Below are 23536 nucleotides of genomic sequence, written 5' to 3'. Positions count from 1 at the left end.
CCACCTTCCTGAAAAGACAAGCCTAAGGGAAGGGGTGCTCAGAAGCTCCTCTACTTCTAGGACTGCCCACTTGGCTTCCTGCCCATTCTTTCCACAGACAGGCTTTATGTTCTGTCCCTTCTCCCAGCTGTCATGAGCATATGAATTCATGGTCCTCTCTGTTGGGTTTGGTAATGACCTCTGCCCCATTGGGTAGGAGTTGACTTCTTTATGCAGACAGAGCCTGATTTTTCAGTCAATCCCCCATTACTGAACCAGAGTGGAAAGAGATGAGACTGGGAGGTGGGAGGAGTGGGGTGGGGCCAGGACAGGAGTCTGGATCTGGATAGTGTGTCTGGAGGGTAAAGCAGACTGGGCCAGTTCTTGCCATTCCCAAGGCTGACAGGCTACCCAGGTGCTTGTGAGGTCCTCTTTGCAGCCATTTCTTAGTAAAAATCCTCCTCATTCCTAACATCTGCTTCAAGCAGAATTTCTGTTTAACTCATGGAGCGTTCCATCCTAGGATCCATGTGTACATGAAGAAGATGAGAGTGGGTTAAATGCTGTGTTTGGGGGAAGGAAGCCTTCCTTCCTTGATCTCTTGGATGAGTTGCAAAAACTCATCTTGCATCTGCAGTTTCCCTCCCTTAATACTCATTACCCCTGTGAGGGTTTCTTTAATGTGTATGCTCACCCCTAGGTGAAACCAAGGAAACTGAGCGATGCTTTGAAAGATGACAGGCAATGGAGCCGGTAGGTAGAGGGCATGATAAGGATACCTTGGGGACGGGACCACAAGGGACAGAGGCAGGGCAAGGTATGGGCCAAAGTTCAGGTGGACAGCAGGGTCAGCATGCAGAACTACAGCTCTGAGGCCTTGCAGCCAGAAGGCTGGAGGTGAGGCAGCCTTTCCATTCATCTCCGAGGCTTTCCTCCACATTTTTCAGAAACAGGACCCCCATCTACACCTCCAAGCAGGCTAGCCAGGGGCTTGTCAGTGTTGATGAGCGACTGTGCCAAGGGTGAGGAATGAAGGTACCGAGAGGAAATTAGCTAGTCATAGGTAGACGGTTGGTGTCTTGGAGCCTTCTGTGCCTCGGCTCAGGGGCAAAGGTTATTCCTATCAGTATCGTAAATGCCAAACCTTTCTCCGGCCTTGAGTTAGTTCTTAATGTGAATGCAGTAGTCTGGACTTCCACTCCACCCAGACTTTACTCCTGTCCTCTTCCCCACCCCAGGGTTGGCCAAAAGCACAACTTAAAACCACTGATGGACAATGCTCTGTTTCTTTGTCTTGCAGCCGTCTCCAACCTGGACATCGAGAGTAAGCTGAGTGTGTACTACCGCGCCCCGTGGCACCAGCAGCGCAACATCTTCCTCCCGGCCACAAGGCCACCCTGCGTGGAGGAGCTGCACCGCCATGCCCGGCAGAGCCTGCAAGCCCTGCGCAGAGGTGACAGATCCTGGGCTTGGGGGCTTTTGCAGGAGACAACTCAAAGGTTGTCCCAGCCAGGTGTCCTCTGTCCCATCAGCCCCAACACACCCCCTCGTTGTAGCAAGTACTTTGAAATGCTTCCGTTTCTACCCTGAAATGAAATCCATGGGTAATATGCCCTACCCATACATGTAAGAAAAAATAGCATTATGGTCTAAATATGATAATAAAGAGAAATTGAAAGGAAATTATTTATAATAATATCTATTTCAATATGCAAATGCTCAGGCGTGACCTCACTAGAAGACATCATGAAGCAGTCAGATGTTTGCACTTGTCAAAAGTAAGTCTGGATTAAGTACAGACCTTCAGAAACTATTCCAAGGGGCAGGAGGGCATGGCCATTGAAACTGGTACATTCAGTATATATTAGATATGGGCAAAAAAATAAATACTTTGGATTATAATGGATTATATGAGTTTGACTCATAAATAGGCACTAGGCTTTTCCCCTATAAGAGATTCTGATGGAACATTTAAAATTGTGTGAGACCTGGGACACCTTTTCATTGACCATCCTTTGCATTATGGGATGGCTGTCATCTTTGGCTCCCACCCAATCATTCTGACAATTAGAATGATCCCCTAGAGGGCTCTTCTGCTTCTCTTGAGAACCAGTGATCAGTCTAATGCCCCCATTCTTTAGTGGGTCACATGGAGGCCTAGAAAGGTGAGGAAACTTGTTCAGGGTCACACATAGCAGATCAGGTGTGGTACCAGGACCCAACCTAAGCATCTGAAATGCCTGCCAGAGCTCTTTTCCTCCTTGTCACACACTGTGTCTCATGGAAATAGATACTGATATTTACATGTCTCTCACAGTCCTGAGAAATCTAGAGATAGGCTCATAGCAGTCAAAATAGGAATACAGCTCTTTCTTACACTGGTTGCTTTTCAGTGCCTTAAAACCATTCTAATTAGGACAAGGGGAATAACAAGTAGCATCATTGTTTTAGAGCCCCCCTAAAGTGGGTATCAGTAGGGGACATGTCAGCTTTTTCTGGCCTTTAGATTCTTGCTATGGAGATAGATGGTGTCTACACATTCAACGTCTTTCTTCCAAATTCCCTGCACTCTTTTAAGAAATGGCATTTTGCAAAAGTATTAAAATGCAAGTAAAATATTTTAATGTCATTATCAAAGTGGAGAAACAAAATGGTGATAAATATTGTTTTCATCTTATTTATTCCACATTTGTATAACTCCTGCCTTTTCCCCATCCTCATCTTTAATAGTTTGTTGCCTTCAATTACCATCTTTTTCTCCCTCCTCCTCTTTTTTCCCTTCCTCATCTTTTTTTTTCATTTTAATGAAAGAGCTAACCTCCTAATATCCCTAAAGCAATTGTTTCTAAAATTTTTCCTTGGTTATTAGGGGAAGACAATGTGACACTTAAAATGAAGAGTGATGATCACTATCCTCTAGAAGCATCTTTGGCATACTTACCATTCACTTCAATTTTATAGTTGGCTAAAAAGTTCTTTTTTAACTTAAGCCACCTTCTGAAAATCTTTCTTTCCACACTTGCCATTCCTTTGCAGCCTGGATTAGGCACCCTTCCCATAATATTCTGTGCATCCTCCCATCCTGCCACTTATAATCTTATAAGCAACCACTATGGGCCTGTTTTGCCAACCAACCACTAATAAGCCATTAATCTATGAGCAACTCAAGGGCAAGGATGATATCTTATTAATTTATTTTATTCAAAGCACTTAGTATGAAGCTGACATATAGTAGGTCCTCAATGAACATTTGTGGAACTGAATCAAGTTTTGCAGAAAACTGGTTGAACACTGAGGGCACAGGATGACTATAAAGGAATCTGATTGTTCTCGCAAAATCCTTTCTCAGGTCTCATCATTAGAAAGCTTGGGTAACATTAGCCCTTTAGGTGTAATTATTTTTATCCCTTTATTTTATTAATAAGTCATCTCTGATTAGGATTTTATGGATTCCACCAGATAACACCAAGCTGCTTGTAAACTATCACATTTCACTGCTTTGTCATGTTTAGACTTAAAGCAGAACAGAAGAACAGCAAGTGCCAATATCAGTTTTCTCTGAACCTCCTCCTGGGGGTGGTGAGACAGGGATGTAGGGCCTCCTGGGGTTTGGAAGGAAGACTGTGGAGATACGTTTTACCCTCCACAGACTGGCTTGTTTTGCGGTTGGCTCGATAGCATATCTTGGGTGTAGTAGTTTTAATAGCACTGCAGAGAGCCATAAACAAGAATTATAGCCATCATGGAATTAAAAACATGCAGTGTAGAATTAAAATTAGAAAGTGACTTTTTTTTTTTTAACCTTGTCCAAGAAACACAATAGCATACTGCTGTATTCATCAGCATAATCTGCTTCTGCCATCTGGTGGCCATGAATAATACTGACCTATCAGACAACTGCCATGCTCAGCAAATGCCACAGTGAGCATCCCTGTAGGTTCTCTATTTGGACAGCTGGAATAGCCTGACTTCCACCATGAGGGAGTGGATAATGAAGCACAGACAAATGAGGCTGTGGTGGCAGCAGCTCTGTGCTTCTTTTGGAGGTGAGACTGTAAGGAGACAGCTGGGGGACCAAGACTAAAACCTAGAAATTGGCTGCCTTCAAGATCTGCTTAATAGCAAACCCCTCAACAAATTTTATTGAAGGCAAGGGAGTGTTCTAGAACCTAGCAGTCAAAAAGCAATAACATATGCTGCCCACAAGGAATCCCTGGTCTAGTGGAGAGACAGACAAGTAACCAGGTCATTTCAATACAGTGATAGGGAGGCTAAGAAGAAATGTACCAAGTCATTCCATAGAGCTTCAGGGAGGGCTTCATGGAGGAAGTAGCATCTAAATGTATTTCAAGTTATTTAGGCTCTGATTACTTTATTCGTTTTCTTAGTAATTCTTTAATGCTCAGAGCCAGTAATGGCTTTATGTGATGCTATTGTTTATGTTCATAAATCATGGAGAGAGAGATTCATAAGCAACTATAAATAGATAATTATATTTTATATTTCCTTTCCTTTCAAGTTTCGGGCTGCAGCATAAGTTTCATTGGTCTGAGGGAATAAGGAGCAGGATTCCACTGCAGTTTCAGGCTCTAGTGAACTAATGTTCTCCCTACCTCAGCACCAGAAAAAAGGTATTATTAGGGAGCCATTAATCTAGCCTGCCTACTCCCAGCCTAGGGCAAAGAAAGATATATATTTAAGATTGTGTAGGAGGGGAGCAATTGAATGGAAAATTGAGTTGATGTTTCCCTTCCAACTACTCCCCTCCTTTCACTTCTTCCTAACCAGGAACACCTGTAAGCGACTCTTCTGTATGGATTTAACAATGTAAACACTTTTCATTGTGTTACCCATTTAGAAAAGCCCACTGTTTGCTTGCATAATGATGGTGGCATTGGAGGTGGGCACTTTAACAAGGAAGACATTTATCTTAAACAGCCTTCTGATAAACATTGACTTTGGAGGCAGTTTAGCAAAGACTACCTACATAGTTTTGAAGACTTTGCTCTAATTGCTTATGGGAGCCATTTGTCAGAAGAATCCCAAGCAAAGGGAGATGGGGAATACTATCACACCTTCTCGACACAGACACTATGTTCAGGCGGCGAGGCACGCGGACAGCCAAGTCAGACATGGATAGAAATCAGAAAGTTCAAGAGTTCTCAGTTCCTAGTTTAGGGGGCAGCACATTGAATGGGGCAAAGAAAATGGAGCCAGCATTGGGGAGGCCTGTCAGAAACAAGTAACAGGACCTAGAAAAGCCTATGGCAGTGAAGGCACCCGCCACAGCCCATTCAAAATACAGAGAAATTGAATACATTCTAATTTTTAAAACTAGACTCTAATGAAAGCATAAATTCACTTTCAGTCACTCAACAAACATGTGATGCAAATACTCCCAACATGAGTTATTTCCAGGTACCAACGGTTGAAAAATGGACTCACATAAATTCCTGAATATGTAGCAGTCAGCTCCCCTGAGCCAGTGACAGCCAGCTCCCGTACCCAGTGAGTGGGCCAGGTAGCTCTGGTGTGTCTGTGCCTACTTTCCACTCCAGTACTGATGGCAGCAAATCTTCCACTATGTTCTCAACTTTTGTTGTTGTTGTTGTTGTTGCTTGTGTTATTTTGAAATAAGTCACACTGAACTCAGAAGTGAACCCTCTTGAACAGATTATGAGATGGACCCACTGAAATGTATGCATCCAATTTCGTATTAATAGTAAGTGAAAGTTCAATTAAAAACCATTCTGAAAATCTTATTTGGTATACAAATTAACTAACGTAATGAAAACTCACTTTTTTTTTTTTTTTTTACAGCCTTTTGCTAACACTCCCAAGGGGAAAAGATAAATGGAAAATGCCAAGTGTATTTCAGTATTACTGCTTTTTCTCCTTCTCAGAACACCGGAGCCGGAGCGATCGCCGAGAGCAAAGAGCAGCTGCCCCCCTTTCCATTGCAGCTCCTCCACTGCCAGCCTACCCTCCAGCTCACAGCCAGAGGAGGCGTGAGGTTAAGGACCGTCACTTTTTAACGGTAAGCTTGGTGGCCACCTGTAGCCCTATGCATGCTCCTGAGGAAACATCAGTTTGTCTGGGAGTCAGTTTCCTGCCTCCCAGTGAAAGAGGCTGGGCTGGCTAAGAGCTCAAATCACCGGCATTTGGGAACAAATTAATTTCCCCTGCTTTCATTCCTGAAAGAAATGCCTCTTTTTTGGAATACAGACATATTTTTTAGTTAACTGATTGCACAATGCAGTAAAGCAAGAATAGTTACAGACTAAAATCAGAAAAAAAAATACGTACTTCAAACCTCAGTTCTTCTGCTTGCAAGCTGAAGGATTCAGGATGTTACTTATGTTCTTTGCCCTCAGTTCCCTCATCTGTAATACAGGGATATTAATAGTACCTGGTTTATAGGGCTAGAGGATTAAATGAGATAAGGCATGTAAAGTGCTTAGCCCAATGACTGACTGATACAGAGTAAGACCTCAAGAAATGTTAACCACAACTGCTACTACTGTTATTACTAGTAAAGTAACAGCATGGCTGACTTGGTGGGGTGATCTGGTAAAGAACTTTAGTGTTGTGAAAAATTACCATTTGAAGAGTAATCATGTCATTATTTCATGCTTTCCCATTCTCCAAAGGAGGCTAATTCTCCAGGGTAACTTAATACCATGGTGATGTCATCGCCTCTGCGGCTTTCAGCCCTGACCAGATGGATGTGGCTGTAACTCAGCCCAAGCCCTTAAGCATGGGTCACAGATGATGAAGCTGAGCCCAGCTCAGAACACCCGCAAGCACTATCAGCAGCCACTACAAACACATCACTGCAGATGTGCCTTCTAGGGCCTCAGTGGGGACAACTGAGCACTTTGTGCCTCTAAGCAGGCAACATTGAAGTGAGGGACTATGGCTTTTGGGACCAAATCAGCCCACACTGCCTGTCTGAATGTCTGCATTCCTGCTGTCTTGTCATTCTGGTTCAAGATCCAAAGTCTAAAGAAGTTACAACAGTGTGGGTATGAGTTAAGGTTTTTATTAGAAATTAAATTTGCATGTATAACTCTAAATTGTGTACTCTTATGGCTTTTACAATATGCAAGAGAGATGCAAAATATTTGGGTCACATGGTGCCAAATATCCAGCCAAAAACAGACTTCATCTAAATGAATCCACATGATATAACATAAGACCTTGAATGATATTGGACAAAATATAAAAACATTTTTCCTATTTGTAGCTGGACTGCAGGCAGGTCCTTCAGTGCTCATCAAGTGCACACTGAGTGCCATGTCGCACTCACTACATTGTTGCACTGCAGCCCAAGGATAAGAAAAGGAGATAAGGGCCTCTTAGGGCTTTCTAGTTCTTCAGATAGAGCAGTTTCACATGCTAGTGATTTGTCATAAAGAAGTTCTTAAGCAGCTCAAATCTGCTTGCTGAGGCATTTGCTTTTAATGAGGCATTTTCTGCATTAAAATGTCAAAAATATTTTCCCATTCATTATAACATGTTTTATGGCTAATTAAGTTGGTTTTCTTGGAAGGGGTAGGTGAAAGAGAAGAATTTTGAGCATTTACAGAAATTACATAAAAATATAACCCTTTCTCATGATCTGCATAATTTTTAATAATGTCTAAATACTAAAGTAAGACTATAGGAAAAGCTTAAAATGATGAATAGCAATGAGAGTACTTCATTTACTTACCTAAAAAATATCAATAAAAGAGGACTATGGATTACACTTAGGTAAACTTCAGTAAGTTTGTCCATCCCAAATGATAATACTTAGTATTTCTAAGTAATTTTAACTGTTTATTTGTTCAAGAGTTTGGGTCACTACAATGATTAGAAGAGTTATATCCCTTAGGCCTGGATAGAACATAGTTCAAGCTTACAAGACTGTATATTGCTGAAAGACAAATGGCTGCAGGTAAAGGGACAGGAAATTTGTAGTTAAATTGCTAGATAGACATTTTCTTAGACAACTCTCCTTTCATGTATGAGATTTGGTGAAGCCATGCTTTTCTTCCTTTAAGAAAGCATTCATAATGAGATTGATATACAGTCTTCTGCAACTCTGCAGACTATTGTACTGTACCTTGGTCATTAATGGCATGGACCATGAAGCTAAACTGCCTGACTTTGAATACCAGCTCTAACACTTGCAAGCTGTATGACCCTGGCAAGTTAGTCATTTCAGTGTCTTAGGAATGGGAGTAGATAGTACCTCATAGCCTTGGGATGATAATTGAACGTGATAATACATGTAAACAGTACCTCATACATAAGTACTATATAAGCATCAGACGTTATTATTAGTCAATCAATTCCCTGAAGTATCTATTATATGGTGATAAGATCATAGGTCTAACTGTGTTTAAATACCAGCACTACAACTTTCTGGATGTGTAACTTGGAAAAAGCTATTGTATCTTTCTGACTCCCATTCTCTTTATCTGTAAAATGGGGATAATATCAACTTTTCAAGGTTGTTAAGGAGGCTAAATATGACATTTTATAAATAAGATTAAACTATGCATGTGTATTTGTGCAAGTGCCCAGCACAATGCCTAAAATACCTGAATGTCAGTCTATATTGAAATCATTTATAATAAAATTCTTACCATCAAATGAAAAACCTTAACATATACTCACATATACTAGAGGAAGTATAAACTGTTACACTCTTTCTAGAGGGCAAAACTCTAAATATTCATAACCTTTGATCCAGCAATTTTACATCTAGGAATTTATCCCAAGGCAATAATCAGTGTATGCAAAGATTTATTCCTAGGGTGTTCATCAAAGCACTGTTTACAATGGGAAAATTAATCACAAATATCTCAAATGTCCAACAATAGGGACTTAGTTTAATGAATACTGATATAACTATAGGATAGAATACAATATCAAAAATAGTGTTAGAGAAGAATATTTAATGACATGGGAAAATGTATGTTTTATTATCAGGGATTTTTACATAGTTTATAAATTTGTGTATAGTATAATCTCAAAAAATGTCAATGACTGTATATGTATGTGTACATATACATATGCATAGGGGGAAAAGGCTGGAAGGTTGTATATCTGTGATTCCCAAACTGTGTGCTTAGATGCCTTAGGGCACTGCAGTCAACTCCTAAGGGTGCCATGGGATATTTTAAAATTTCAAGGGACAAAGTGTCATCTGTCTGGTGGCATCTGGTGATGGCTCCAAAGTAACCTCATAACTCCTACAAGTGAGAAGAGAGGACGCTTGGTTTCTTGACATTTAATTTGTACCAAAAGTTCTCTAGGGGGAACTCACAGGAAACAGGACAAGTCAATTTAGCATAAAACCCTAAACGCTTTGTTAGCTGAAAATTCAAGGAGTATCTCTAATTAAAGCCCTTCTAGGAGTCCTTATTCATCAAGGGTGGCAAAGGAGGTCGTTTCAGGGAAAGGCTTCCTAAAAAAAGGGTATCTATTCCATCCTGCTGGATTCTGAAATTCTATAGCCAGAGATTAGTTTAAGATCATTTATTTGGGACATGAAGTTACTGTCGACCTGAGCTACAGAGAAGAGATCGAAACAAACTTCACGAAATCAACACTAGCACATAGCATCCCAACCTTTTCTTTAATGCACCACAGAAACTACAGCTTTAGGCTGGTAAAGGATCTGAAGAGTTATCTGGGCCTAGCTAGGAACCAAATGTAAAAAGTTTGTAGTAAAAATGTTCCCAAGGGCAATATGAAAGAGAAATTGCCTGGGATCAACTTCTGTCCACATGAACTCTTGGTTGCAGACTGACTTGTTAAGCATCAGAATACTGATTATTTAGGGAAAGGTAGGGAGAGGAAAGGGTCCCCAGTGAGGTGTGTTTGTGTACTTTAGTACTTTTGTTTACAAAAACCCAGTTACTGAAAGCCACTTGCCTCCAGGCAGAATTTCTGGGGAATTTTTCTTCCTTCTCTAGGCTGTGGTCAAATTGAGAATGGCAAATGGGTATCAAAACAGGAGCGTTTGCCAGAGCTGTAACAGGTATCCTGTTCCCTGCAAATCCAACCATGTGTTTTCACTCTTGGTACTAACCATTAGAAGTAGTCCACACAGCTTTTTTTTTTTTTTTGGTAAGAAACAATACTTTTATATGCTCAAAAACTATTAGACTTACAGTGCTGATGGCTGGAAAGTAGCCTGTTTGAGGCAGTTGAATACATAGGTTTTTTGGTGGATCAAAATATACACTGAGACTCCCAGGTAACTGATGATAATGGTGATACCCTAGGTCCCCATCTCCTATTATTTCCTCCAAAAATGATATCGAACAAGAAGGTAAAAATAAAACTACACAGAAAAACACACCATCAGCATAACTTGAGGACAGACAATTCCCAAACATCACATTGACTGTTAAGTAAAAAGAGAGAAAACACCAAGTCTCAGCATATTTCCTCCTGTTACAAGGTGAGGGAGGGCAGATTCAGAAAGCTACATGGAAGAGACGAACTAGCAGTGGGTCCTAAGATTGATATAAAACCACCACCAGAAAAATTGTCTGCCCTAAGTCTGAAAAATAGTACAAATTTTTTCAGATAGACACAAACTACAAAAAAGGACCTAAAAGTATGCATATTTTACAGGAGCAGTTTTCTCTATGTAAAGCTTCTGGGGGAGACAAAGACAAACAGGAAGGGAAATCTGCCCTTCAGCAATTGGGAGTGAAGAAGAAAAGAGGCAAAAAGGAAATTTCTAGGACCCTGCAAGACAAAATAAAACCAAAAAATTCAAGGACACGCAGGAGTTGTGTGTGTCCTTCAACTCCTGCATCACCACCCAAACAAACAAATACACTAAAATGTTCGAATTTCGACAAACTGACAGAAGATGGTGCCATTAAACCAGGGATGTTGTGAAACACACCAAAGCCACACAAATGGAGTAAGAGATAGATTAGCAGATCTACATAGAGTGATTGCAAAAGATCAATTAAAGAATATATGAAGCAAGGGTTTTATGTCCAACCATGCTGTGCTTCAAGTATAGAAAAGCAATTTTCAACATACAGGAACTTAGAGAATTTTACACCCATGAGTCCTTTATGAGGAATCTACCAGAGGACAAGCTTCATCCAACCAAGGAATAATTGGGGAAATGTCAGCAAAAGGATGGGTAGCATGTATTTTAATACATGTAAATGTAGATCCAAAACTAAAACTAAAGTGGACATGAAGATAGAAAACTAATGTGCAATTTTAAATGTTGTGACAACAGAGAATGATACAACTAAAAATGAGAGAAGGGAGAGGTAAAGAAGAAAGTAGAATAAGCTAATTGATTATTGTCTAGGCAATAAGTGACTGTTAAAGGATACCAGTAAGAACTAGTCAACCGGATAGTAAAGGCTTGAAAAATAGAACAGGGGACTAAGGACATTAAAATGGTATAAGAGGCCGGGCACGGTGGCTCACGCCTGTAATCCTAGCACTTTGGGAGGCTGAGACCCGCGGATCACGAGGTCAGGAGATAGAGACCATCCTGGCTAACACGGTGAAACCTCGTCTCTACTAAAAAGAAAAAAAAAAAAAAAAAAAGAAAAAAAAATAGCCTGTAGTCTGAGCTGAGCTACTCGGGAGGCTGAGGCAGGAGAATGGCGGGAACCCGGGGGATGGAGCTTGCAGTGAGCCAAGATCGCGCCACCGCACTCCAGCCTGGGCGACTGAGCAAGACTCCATCTCAAATAAATAAATAAATAGATAAAATATAAATAAAATAAAATGGTATAAGAACAAAGAAGACTACTAGCAAAAAACAAAACAAAAAACAAAAACAAAAACAAAAAAACTTCCTAAATACCAAAAAATTGTTTTATATAAAGAGAGACGACAACACATCTTATGGAGGAAGAAACATAACAAATATAACAAAATACACATAATTTTAACTTTTATCAGAGTTTAGTCATATCAATGAATATGAGTGAGCTTAATTTGCCTATTTAAAAACTTTTCAATTTGGCTCACAAAGCAAACCCAACTATATGCTGTATACATTAAACACACACAAGATTTTTATTTATTAATTAGGTCGTGATTGTTTGAAAAAACATGACCAAGAAAAAGAGAGAGAAAGCACAAATAAAATAAGCAATGACAGGAAAAAATACTACTGAAACAAAAGAAAATTTAAAAATTATAAGAGACTATTTTGCAGACCTCTGTGCAAATAAATTTGAAAACCTAGATGAAATGGGTAATTTCCTAGAAGAAGAAAAATTGCCAGAATTGGCCTCATTAGAGTTGGTAAGCTTAAACAGACTGACTTCCATGGGCGAACCAGAAGAAGTTATTAAGGAGCCATGCCACTAAAAAACGTCAGGCCTAGATGGTTTCCCAGAGGAATTCTACTAAACCTTCAAAGTCCGGATGTTCCCAATGCTCTTTAAATTGTTTAAGAGCATTGAAAATGAAGCAAAACTTCCCTATTTCTTTTATGAAGCAAGTATAACATTGACACCTAAACTGATAAAGACAGTCCATAAAAAAGAAAGATGACTACAGACCAATATCACTTATGATTATTGATTCAAAAATACTAAATTCAACATTAGCAAACAGAATATAACATCACAGTAGGAGATTAATATGCTGTGACTAAATGGGATTTATTCTAGGAATGGAAGGTTGGTTCAATATTATGAAATCTACTAGTATCATATATTATATTAACAGATCTAGGAGGAGAAAACCTATATGGTTAGCTCCTTTTATACTGGCTAAGCCTTAAACAAAATTCAATATCTATTTTTAATTAGAAATGCCTCTAATGTTTCCATACATATATATGCCTCTCTCTCTCTCTCTCTCTATATATATATATGTATATGTATATATATCTAATGTTAGAGAAACCCCCATTTACAGCAATAACAAAGAAGACTAAATACTTAGGAATTAATTTACCAGAAATGTGTAAAACTTTTATGAGAAAAACTTTAAAGCACTCCTTAAAGACACAACATTAGACTTTTTCAAATAGAAAGACATCTCCCTGAAAAAGGAAACCTAGCCCTACCAGACATTAAGATATATTTAAAGCCTCTACAGTTACAATATTGTGGTATTGGCACATGAATAGACAGATGTATCAGTAGAATAAAACACAAAGTCCAGAAGGAGACCAGAGTATATATAAAAACATTCAATAAAGGCAACATCACAAATAACTGAGGCAAGAGATGGAGTTTTTTAATGATGCTGGAACAACTGCATAGCCATTTGGTGAAAGGAAAAATTTGATCAGTGTTTCTCAACCTCAGCACTGTTGACATTTTGGGCCAAATAATTTTTTGATACATACCTCTTAAAAATTGAGGGATAAAGAAAAGAGCAAAACCTTGGAAGAAAAATTGAGGAAAAGATGTGAACAGACAATTCAGGAAAAATATAGATATGTTTCTTTAACTGAAGAAAAATTGTTTAAGCTCACTCTCAATTAGAAATGCAGGCCGGAGCATTCTGCAGCCTGTAATCCCAGCATTTTGGGAGGCTCAGGTAGGAGGATCACTTGAGCCCCGGAGTTTGAGACCAGCCTGGGTAACATGGTGAAACCCCATCTCTACAAAAAAATGCAAAAATTAGCTGGGCCTGATGGAGTGTGCCTGTAGTCCCAGCTACTCAGGAGGCTGAGGTGGGAGAATCACTTGAGCTTGGGGAGGTTGAGGTTGCTGTGATCACACCACTACACTCCAGCCTGCATGACAGAGGAGACTCTGTCTCAAAAAAAAAAAAAAAAAAAAAAAAAAAGGAAGAAAGAAAAGAAAAGAAAAAAAAGAAATGCAAACAACACTGAGATTCCACATATTACCTATTAGACTGGCAAAAATTAAACAATATAACAATGTATTCTGTTAGTGAAACTGGAGAAATAAGCACTCTCATACATTGCTGGTGGAAATTCAAACGTGGTCCAACCTAACTGAGGGCAATTTGGCAATATCTAACCAAACTACATATGCACTTACCTTCTGCTTCTGCAATTCTACTAAAGATACACCTCCAGTAACACAAAAAGGTTATTTCTTTCAGCATTGCTAACAATTACAAGATGTTGGAAACAACCCAAATACCTAGACATAGAAGAGTGATGGAGTAAAAGCAGCAGGAAGACCTTTATGAACTGACAAGGAGTGATTTCTAAGACATACTCTTAATTGAAAAAGGCAAAGCCCAAAAAAGTGTCCACAGTATGCTACCCTTCACGTTAGAAATAAGGGTATACAGTCATAAAGCACATAATAATGTTTCTGTCAACAACAGACTGCATATAGTCTGTTGGGCCCATATAATTATAACGTCATATTTTTGCTGTACCTTTTCTATGTTTACCTGTGTTTAGATACACAAATACTTCACATTGTTTCACAATTGCCTACTGTATTCAGTACAGTAACATGCCATACAGATTTGTAGCCTAGGAGCAATAGGCTCTACCATATAGCCTAAGTACGTAGTAGGCTGTACCTTCTAAGTTTGTGTAAGTACACTCTAAGATGTTTGCACAAGAAAATTGCCTGAGGACGTATTTCTCAGAATGCATCCCAGTCATAAGTGATCTATAACTATATAAGAAAATATACAAGTAGCCACTTATTTGCATAAAAGAGTCCATTCTGCTGTGACACAACATATGCATCCCTAAAACTCTCCACACTATGCAAAATTGCACGATAAAAAACAAAGGGCTTATGGAGAAAATGAAGTTAGGGGCACAACACTCAAAAATTTCTTCCATGACCACACACACACACACACACACACACACAAATAGCAACCTAATAAAATACAATAGCACAGTTTTACACATTGTAAATGGTTAAAAATACACAAATACTGCAATAAATTGGCACTTCACCCAAAAAAGTCCTGGAGTTGGCTGGGGGTTGGGCAACAGAAGGGCCACAGCTTGTGAGTTACTGGGAAGGACAGGAAGGAAGGTTACCTGAAACCGGAGGGAAGGTCATAACACCAGGTGTGGGCAGGTGTGGCTCCTAATATATGGAGTGAACTGAGGTAGCTGGTAGATACTTGATATGTGTGTGTGTTATGTACTCTTATGCAGCTCAGTTTGGCTGTGTGCAGTTGCTGTGTTCATCTAGAGAGTCTCACGTTATGCTCAAACGTGAATACCTAAGATATCAATCACATTGGAACAAATTTGAATCAATATCAATCACATTGATATTGATCACAGTGGAACAAACTTGAACTTTCAAAACATGCATTATAATGAAATTGACTGTACAGGAAGGATAAACCAAAAATAAATGAGATGGATTTCCCTACAGGGGATGAGTGGGAGTGGGGTAGAAAGAATGGGGGGATGGGATGGTGGTGGCAGGTTCAAGGGGGATAGCATTTCTCTGAGTATATTTTTTGGGTTATAGCTCAGGTAATGTTTTATATATCCCCCCATAAATAAATAATTATCATCAACCAGGATGTGAGGAGAACCCCAAATGGAAAACAAACAGCACCACATAAACCTAACTACATTACAAATGAATAACAACCACCCTGAAAGAAGTGGGGAAGAAAATAGCTAACCTTTAATAACTTTGGAAAGTAGTATTTTTGTTTCATTTTAACCACAAATATTTATTGATAGATTAATGAATATAGTTTTAAATGGAACAGTAAGGCATAATTGTGGATTAAAACACCTTGCTTCATGCCTGTAATCCCAGCACTTTAGGAGGCTGAGGCAGGCGGATCACTTGAGGTTAGGAGTTTGTTCGAGACCAGCCTGGCCAACATGGTGAAACCCATTCTCCACTAAAAATACAAAATTAGCCAGTTGTGGTGGCAGGCACCCATTAATCCCAGCTACTCAGGAAGCTGAGGCAGGAGAATCACTGGAACCTGGGAAGCAGAGGTTGCAGTGAGCCGAGATTGCACCACTGCACTCCAGCCTGGGTGACAGAGTGAGACTCTGTCTCAAAATGAAAACAAAACAGCTTGCTACAACCAAAAGGGGAAAGTCATACACTTAGGAATTTTAAATATGCAAATCAAAGAGCCTTTGAGGTAACCCACAGATGACTATCAGATAATTCTTCCCTTTTATACAATTCCTGTATTACATCACTTGATCTCAAAGTCAAAATTATACTTTAAAAGGAATTCCTCATTCTTTCACATTCATTCACACTTGAGTCATCCCACCTGGCCACTCCCCTGATTCCCACCCCTTCCCCATCCCTTTAAGGTGGTATTCTTTAGCCATTCCCTTCCTGAATAATTGTGTGGGTCAGGCACGGTGGCTGATACTTGTAATCCCAACACTTTGGGAGGCTGAGGCTGGTGGATCACTTGAGCTCAGGAGTTTGAGACCAGCCTGTGCGACATTGTGAGACCCCCATTTATAAGAAAAAAAAGAAAAGAAAAGAAAAGAAAAAACAGCCAAGCATAGTGGCGCACACCTGTAGTCCCAGCTACTCGGGAGGCTGAGGTGGAAGGATCACTTAAGCCCAGGAGGCAGAGGCTGCAGTGAGCTGAGATCATGCCACTGCACTCCAACCTGGGTGATACAGCAAAACTGTGTCTCAAAAAAATAATAATAAAAAAAATTGTGTGTAAGTTTTCCTTCCTAAGCAAGGAAGCAAGCAAACAAGTAAGCAATGAGTCAGAGAAAGTCCACCAAGGACAGATTTATGAATGAAGAGACTTACACAGACAGATGTTAGGATGACAACAACCTGATTACCTGATTCAATGAAGTCTAAACTAAGCTGACTCTAGCAAAGAAGCTGCACTGGCTTGCTCAGAGGCCTATCATTCCACCTCAGATTGGCCACAAATGCGAGACCATGTTTCTAAGGCATTAGCAGTGGTCTACATGAGGAGCCAGGAGGCCAATATAACCAGGCGGCTGATGCTACAATACATTTGATGCTTTAGACCTCCATTAGGAGCTGACTATAGCTTCCAGCATAATCATTTGCCCCATGTAAAATCCTTCAAGATACTGAGGACAATCTTTAAATCTCAGATAGGATCAATTAGGAATTTCCTTAACAGTAATCTATTTGGAAATGTGAAGTGGAAGGCATTCCAGTGCACATAACATTGAGGCATAAACCATGCTGCAGAGGTGTGAATGCAGGAGGCTCAATAGGGTGCCCAGCCTCCTTGTTCAAAAAGCCATGAGAAAGCCCCCAGGCATATTGTCAGAGTAGCCATTGTGGTGGCGATGGTGTCCCCAAACTAAGCAAATCAGCAGGCATATGGCTATTTTCTGAAGAACCAACACTGCACTAACAAGAGTAGCCATGTAGATGTGTGTGTGGAGAATCACAGGCCAGAGAAAGAGAATGACCTGGGCAAGCCACCTAGAACACTTGGTTGTACACCTTGCGCCTTTCAAGAAGAGCATCTCCACTAGGTGCAGTGGCATGTGTCTGCAGTCCCAGCTACTCGGGAGGCTGATGCAGGAGGATTGCTTGAGCCCAGGAGTTGGAGGCTGCAGTGAGCCATGATGACATCACTGTACTCCATCCAGCCTAGGTGACAGAGTGAGACCCTATCTCTAAAAAAAATTAAAAATTAAAAAAAAATTTTTTTTGAATTAAATTTTTTTTTCAATTAAGAGTATGTCTTAGAAATCACTCCTTATCAGTTCATAAAGGTCTTCCTGCTTCTTTTACTCCATCCAGGCTGGATGGAGTGCAGTGGCACCATCTCGGCTCACTGCAAGCTCCGCCTCCTGGGTTCACACCATTCTCCTGCCTCAGCCTCCCGAGTAGCTGGGATTGCAGGCGTTTGCCACCACGCCCAGCTAATTTTTTGTATTTTTAGTAGAGATGGGGTTTCACTGTGTTAGCCAGGATGGTCTCAATCTCCTGACCTCATGATCCGCCCACCTCAGCCTCTGAAAGTGCTGGGATTACAAGCATGAGCCACCGCGCCCTGTCAAAATTTTTTAAAAGAAAAGCATCTCTATCAAGCAGACCTTTGATGACCGACTGGGCAGAATGGAGGGGACCAAGAGATGGTCACATTGTTCTGAGAGAAGTGCTGGTCCCTGAAAAGCTCACGGGGAGACAACATCCCAGAGTCCCATTTATGAGTGAAGGTAAATAAAAACTTCCAGACCACAGAACTTTCTTGCCAAGTCAGAAATATATTCAATAGGCACAGCTTGGGGTTCCACGTAGAACAGAGGGAATTTGGGGGGTTAATAAAAAGCAGGGAGACTAAAAGACCAAGTGCAGTTGCTGCATTCACACCTCTGTTGGGTGACAGAAGCAGGAAGCAAAGGATATAGGGACAAGATTGAAGGAGCATGCGGAAGCCTACAGTCTAGTCCAGTGAATTAGCTTGGCATGGTTCCCCCTCTCACTTTCTCAGACTGGATGGACATGTGGCGTCAGCAGCAGAAGAGTGGAGATAACATTTAGAGTTCCAGGTGAGGCAATGCCTCGCCCTGCTTCCAAAACAGCATGGTACTGGTACCAAAACAGAGATATAGACCAATGGAACAGAACAGAGTCCTCAGAAATAATACCACACATCTACAGCCATCTGATCTTTGACAAACCTGAGAGAAACAAGAAATGGGGAAAGGATTCCCTATTTAATAAATGGTGCTGGGAAAACTGGCTAGCCATAAGTAGAAAGCTGAAACTGGATCCTTTCCTTACTCCTTATACGAAAATTAATTCAAGATGGATTAGAGACTTAAATGTTAGACCTAATACCATAAAAATCCTAGAGGAAAACCTAGGTAGTACCATTCAGGACATAGGCATGGGCAAAGACTTCATGTCTAAAACACCAAAAGCAACGGCAACAAAAGCCAAAATTGACAAATGGGATCTCATCAAACTAAAGAGCTTCTGCACAGCAAAAGAAACTACCATCAGAGTGAGCAGGCAACCTACAGAATGGGAGAAAATTTTTGCAATCTACTCATCTGACAAAGGGCTAATATCCAGAACCTACAAAGAACTCAAACAAATTTACAAGAAAAAAACAAACAACCCCATCCAAAAGTGGGCAAAGGATATGAACAGACATTTCTCAAAAGAAGACATTCATACAGCCAACAGACACATGAAAAAATGCTCATCATCACTGGCCATCAGAGAAATGCAAATCAAAACCACAATGAGATACCATCTCACACCAGTTAGAATGGCGATCATTAAAAAGTCAGGAAACAACAGGTGCTGGAGAGGATGTGGAGAAATAGGAACACTTTTACACTGTTGGTGGGAGTGTAAACTAGTTCCACCATTATGGAAAACAGTATGGCGATTCCTCAAGGATCTAGAACTAGATGTACCATATGACCCAGCCATCCCATTACTGGGTATATACCCAAAGGATTATAAATTATGCTGCTATAAGGACACATGCACACGTATGTTTATTGCAGCACTATTCACAATAGCAAAGACTTGGAATCAACCCAAATGTCCATCAGTGACAGATTGGATTAAGAAAATGTGGCACATATACACCATGGAATACTATGCAGCCATAAAAAAGGATGAGTTTGTGTCCTTTGTAGGGACATGGATGCAGCTGGAAACCATCATTCTTAGCAAACTATCACAGGAACAGAAAACCAAACACCGCATGTTCTCACTCGTAGGTGGGAACTGAACAATGAGATCACTTGGACTCGGGAAGGGGAACATCACACACCGGGGCCTATCATGGGGAGGGGGGGGGAGGGATTGCATTGGGAGTTATACCTGATGTAAATGACGAGTTGATGGGTGCAGCACACCAACATGGCACAAGTATACATATGTAGCAAACCTGCACGTTGTGCACATGTACCCTACAACTTGAAGTTTAATAATAATAAATAAATTAAAAAAAAAAAAAACATTTAGAAATGGAGAACCAGTGAATTCAGACTGAAGAGAAATAGACTGGGTGTACTATTCTGTAATGCCCTGTTTGCATCAAAGGCAGGCTTGTGTTGACCAAGCACATCTGGAGTTGTCATGCATCAATAGTAGCATTTTGGGAGATGGGGCATGATGGGGTAGAGGTGGGGCTGGTGGACAGGAGGACTCTCAAGTTCCAGTTGTTAAATACTAGAGAGTATGGAACAGTTTAGTCTCAGTTCTTTAGTCAAGAAATCAGATGTTCATTTTCTGTTCTATGTCCACCTTCTCCAAAAAAAATATCCTGTGAAAGATATTGCATCATCCCCATCCCAGTTAGCCTCCTGGATGGTTCTGTCTGTGATAATGCCCAGTCGCTCATCTGAGTTATTCCCTCTGACCATCATGCATAGCTCCTGTAACAGCTCACTGCAGATGTTGTCTAACATCTATCCAAATCATATAATTAAAAAGCAAAGTGCAGTTTGCTGCTTCAGCTGTCAAGTGGTTCTGGTCCATTCACATCTTTGCTCCTTTTGTCATCATCAATGGGTCAGAAATGAGCCAAGGTTCTTACGAATCCACAGAAGTTCACCTGGTCCTCCCCATCTTAACCAAGTGACCAAAGTTAATATCACCAGTAAGGGAACACACCTGTACATGGACCTCCTGATGTGATGCATTGAGATAACACTTCTGTGAGAGACCCTTGTCAAAAAATATGTTGCCTCAATCTAATCATGAGAAAACATCTGACAAACCCCAACTGAAGGACACTCTATAAAATAATTGACCAATACTCTTTGAAAATACTAAGGTCATGAAAAACAAAGACTCACGCCCATAATCCCAACACTTTGGGACGCTGAAGTGGGAAGACTGGCTGAGCTCAGGAATTTGAGACCAGCCTGGGCAACATAGCAAGACCTCATCTCTACAAAAAAATAATTTTTAAACTTAGCCAGGCATGGTGGTATATGCCTGCAGTCCCAGCTACTTGGGAGGTGGAGATGGGAGGATTGCTTCAGCCTGGGAGGTCAAGGCTACAGTGAGCCATGATTGCATCATTGCACTTCTGCCTGGATGACAGGGCAAGACTCTGTCTCGAAAACAAAATAAAACAAAAATGAAGGGGACTGAGGAAATTTGACAACTGAATGCAATGTGCAATCCTGGATTGGATCCTGGTTGAGGAAAAAAGCATCAATGGGAAAACTGACAAAATTTAAATAAGGTTAATAGATTAGTTAATAGTATTTATCAATGCTAATGATGTGGTTTCAACAGATGTACTATGGCTATGTAAGCTTTTCCATTAGGAAAAGCTGAGTAACGAGTAATGGGAACACTCTGCTATTTTTACAACTTTTCTTTAAGTCTAAATTATTTCAAAATAGACACACACACACACACACACAGACACACACAGTTGGCACCATAGACATTTCACAGTTTCTGGGTTGGCACTTACACCCCTAGTGCTTCTGATGGATATGTGACTTCAGATGAAGGTGAGTTCACCCAAGAAATGCTTAGTGCAGAACTTCTTTAGTTTATATAACAAAATCTAGAAGATTGCAGAGAATCTGATCTAAGGTGATTAAAAGCTGTCGTGGTATTGAGCACTTCGGTTCCGCGCATACTGTCACAGCATAGATTCCCATTTCAGACTATGGAATCAATTAGCCATAGCAGTTCACCCTTACCCGCTGCTGAATGGAATGTTCAGCTCATTGGTTCTCATCAGTCATGTCTCTCAGTCCAGGCCTGGATCTGCAAATACTTGGGACATGCACTTGCTCTTCCCTTTCGCAAGCCTAAGGCAGACATTCCTATTCAATTACAGCACTGTCTTCCACTGAGTTCACACAGTCACTACTCACCAGGGTTAGTACTTGAGTTGGAACATCTCCTTTTTCTGCTTTCACCCTGCAGTAGAGTCCATGAGGACCCTTGAAGTCCAAGTCCCTGCTTAGATTCTGTTATCTAGACAGATAAGTAAGGAGGTCACCCTTCCTTAAATGTAGTGGGATGCCAGCAGTCTCAACAAGTTTTCCTCTCCAAGCCTCATCAGAATGATCGAGGGGTGGGATATCTGATGGTCTCTATGGCAGTGGATGAAGATACTTGGTATGAGATGGAGCCCCTATGGCAAAAGTTGATTTGGTTCCAGAGGAACACTAAGACCTAAATCCTCATCATCAGGATCAACAGTGAATTCATTTCAACATATTGCCTTTACAGTTGTACTGTTTGCCAGACTTGATAAAATTAGCCAGGAACAAAATATCAGGGATTCTTTGTCATTTCACAGCCTGATAATCCAGGGATTTTAAAATAAAAGACTGATGTCAAATCAAACTTTTCTTTTTAGCAAGGATGTGTCTTTGAAGGGCAGGGGACATTCCAACTGCCTTACTGGGAAGGAAATGAAGGAAGTCACTCAAACTAGGACCCAGACCGTCTTAATCATAGTTCAGAGCTATAAACAATGACCATGTTTACTCTCCCATTTTCTATCAGGAAGAAAAAAATGAGTCTTATGAGAAAGCAGCTTCTGAGAAAAATCAAAGTAACTTACAGGGGAGCTAGCCAGGAGAGAAGGTCAAAGACCAGAGCTGGCAGGAAGGGTGTTTCAATAGTACTTGACCAAGAGATAAAGACCTTCTCACTGCCTTGTTCTCTTTCCTATCCCCAGCCCTGTCTTCTGTTGTTCATCCTCTTCCACCCTTCCCTTTCTCTGTGGGTTCATTTAAGATTTTCAGTTTTCCATTTGTTTACAATAGAGTTGGGATTGAGAAACGCTGATCAAGCCTCGCCTTTGCTATGTAAGACTTAGATATATCCAGACTTGTCCTAGACAAATCTATTTTACCTTTATAAATTGTCTTCATATGTCTTCATAAGCTCTCTCAAAAGTATTCTGTTGTTTTATGACCTTCTGTCTTAAATGGTTCTGTCCATCCAAATTAAATCTTTCTTGCTTCGGCTTAGGTGTTCTCTGTATCTCAGATAATTTGCTCCTTTAAATCAGTTAAGAAAAATACTAACCTTGCTATGCGAATCTTTGACATACAAATTCTTCTCTGATCCCAAACCTTCAGTTTTTCCGTTCTGCCCAAAGAAATAAGTTCAAATCCTTAGCCCAACTCTCCAGACTCTCTATAGTTGGGTACTAACTTACCTTTCCAGGTGGATTTCCCATAAATCCTTTGCACAGACCATAGACCTCAGCCAACCCAAACTATACTTGCTTCTCCAGAAAACCTCCTGTACTCTCGAAACAATATCTCCACCTGAAATGCCCTTTCTCCCACTGTTTTCTCATTTATTCCTTCATTTTGAAAAAAAAATTAACTGAGTGCCTACTATTAATAAGTACTAGAAGGATACAAACATGAATGATACGTAATCTGTTTCATCCAGAGTACATGGAGACTAGAGGCAATTCTATTGTATTGACTTGAAAGTGTGAATGCCTAACTGGTGTGTGGTGTTGGAATGGGGTGGGGTGGCAGGATTAAACTTCATGGAAAATGTAGTATTTGAGAAGGCCTTGGAGGATGGGGTAGAATTTTGATGTGAACACTGGGAGGAAAAGGATTATAGACCGAGGAAACTGTAAGAGTCAGGAGATGGAGTGTATACACGAGTTCAAATACTTT

At 40.5% G+C, this 23536-nt stretch overlaps 1 protein-coding gene across 3 annotated transcripts in view; it reads left to right on the top strand.

Annotated features, from left to right (window-relative positions):
- NHS (NHS actin remodeling regulator) overlaps positions 1-23536 on the top strand; it is a 370306-nt gene that overhangs the window by 318855 nt on the left and 27915 nt on the right. For all 3 annotated transcript variants that reach the window (XM_007991157.3, XM_007991161.3, XM_007991159.3), the window contains exons 2-3: positions 1280-1432; positions 5883-6016. In XM_007991157.3, the coding sequence (XP_007989348.3) occupies positions 1280-1432; positions 5883-6016 (287 nt within the window). The remainder of the gene's footprint in view (positions 1-1279; positions 1433-5882; positions 6017-23536) is intronic.

Source organism: Chlorocebus sabaeus, chromosome X (genome assembly GCF_047675955.1).
Source record: "Chlorocebus sabaeus isolate Y175 chromosome X, mChlSab1.0.hap1, whole genome shotgun sequence".
In the NCBI taxonomy this organism is placed as follows: Eukaryota; Metazoa; Chordata; class Mammalia; order Primates; family Cercopithecidae; genus Chlorocebus; species Chlorocebus sabaeus.
This window is presented reverse-complemented; position numbering and strand designations above follow the sequence as displayed.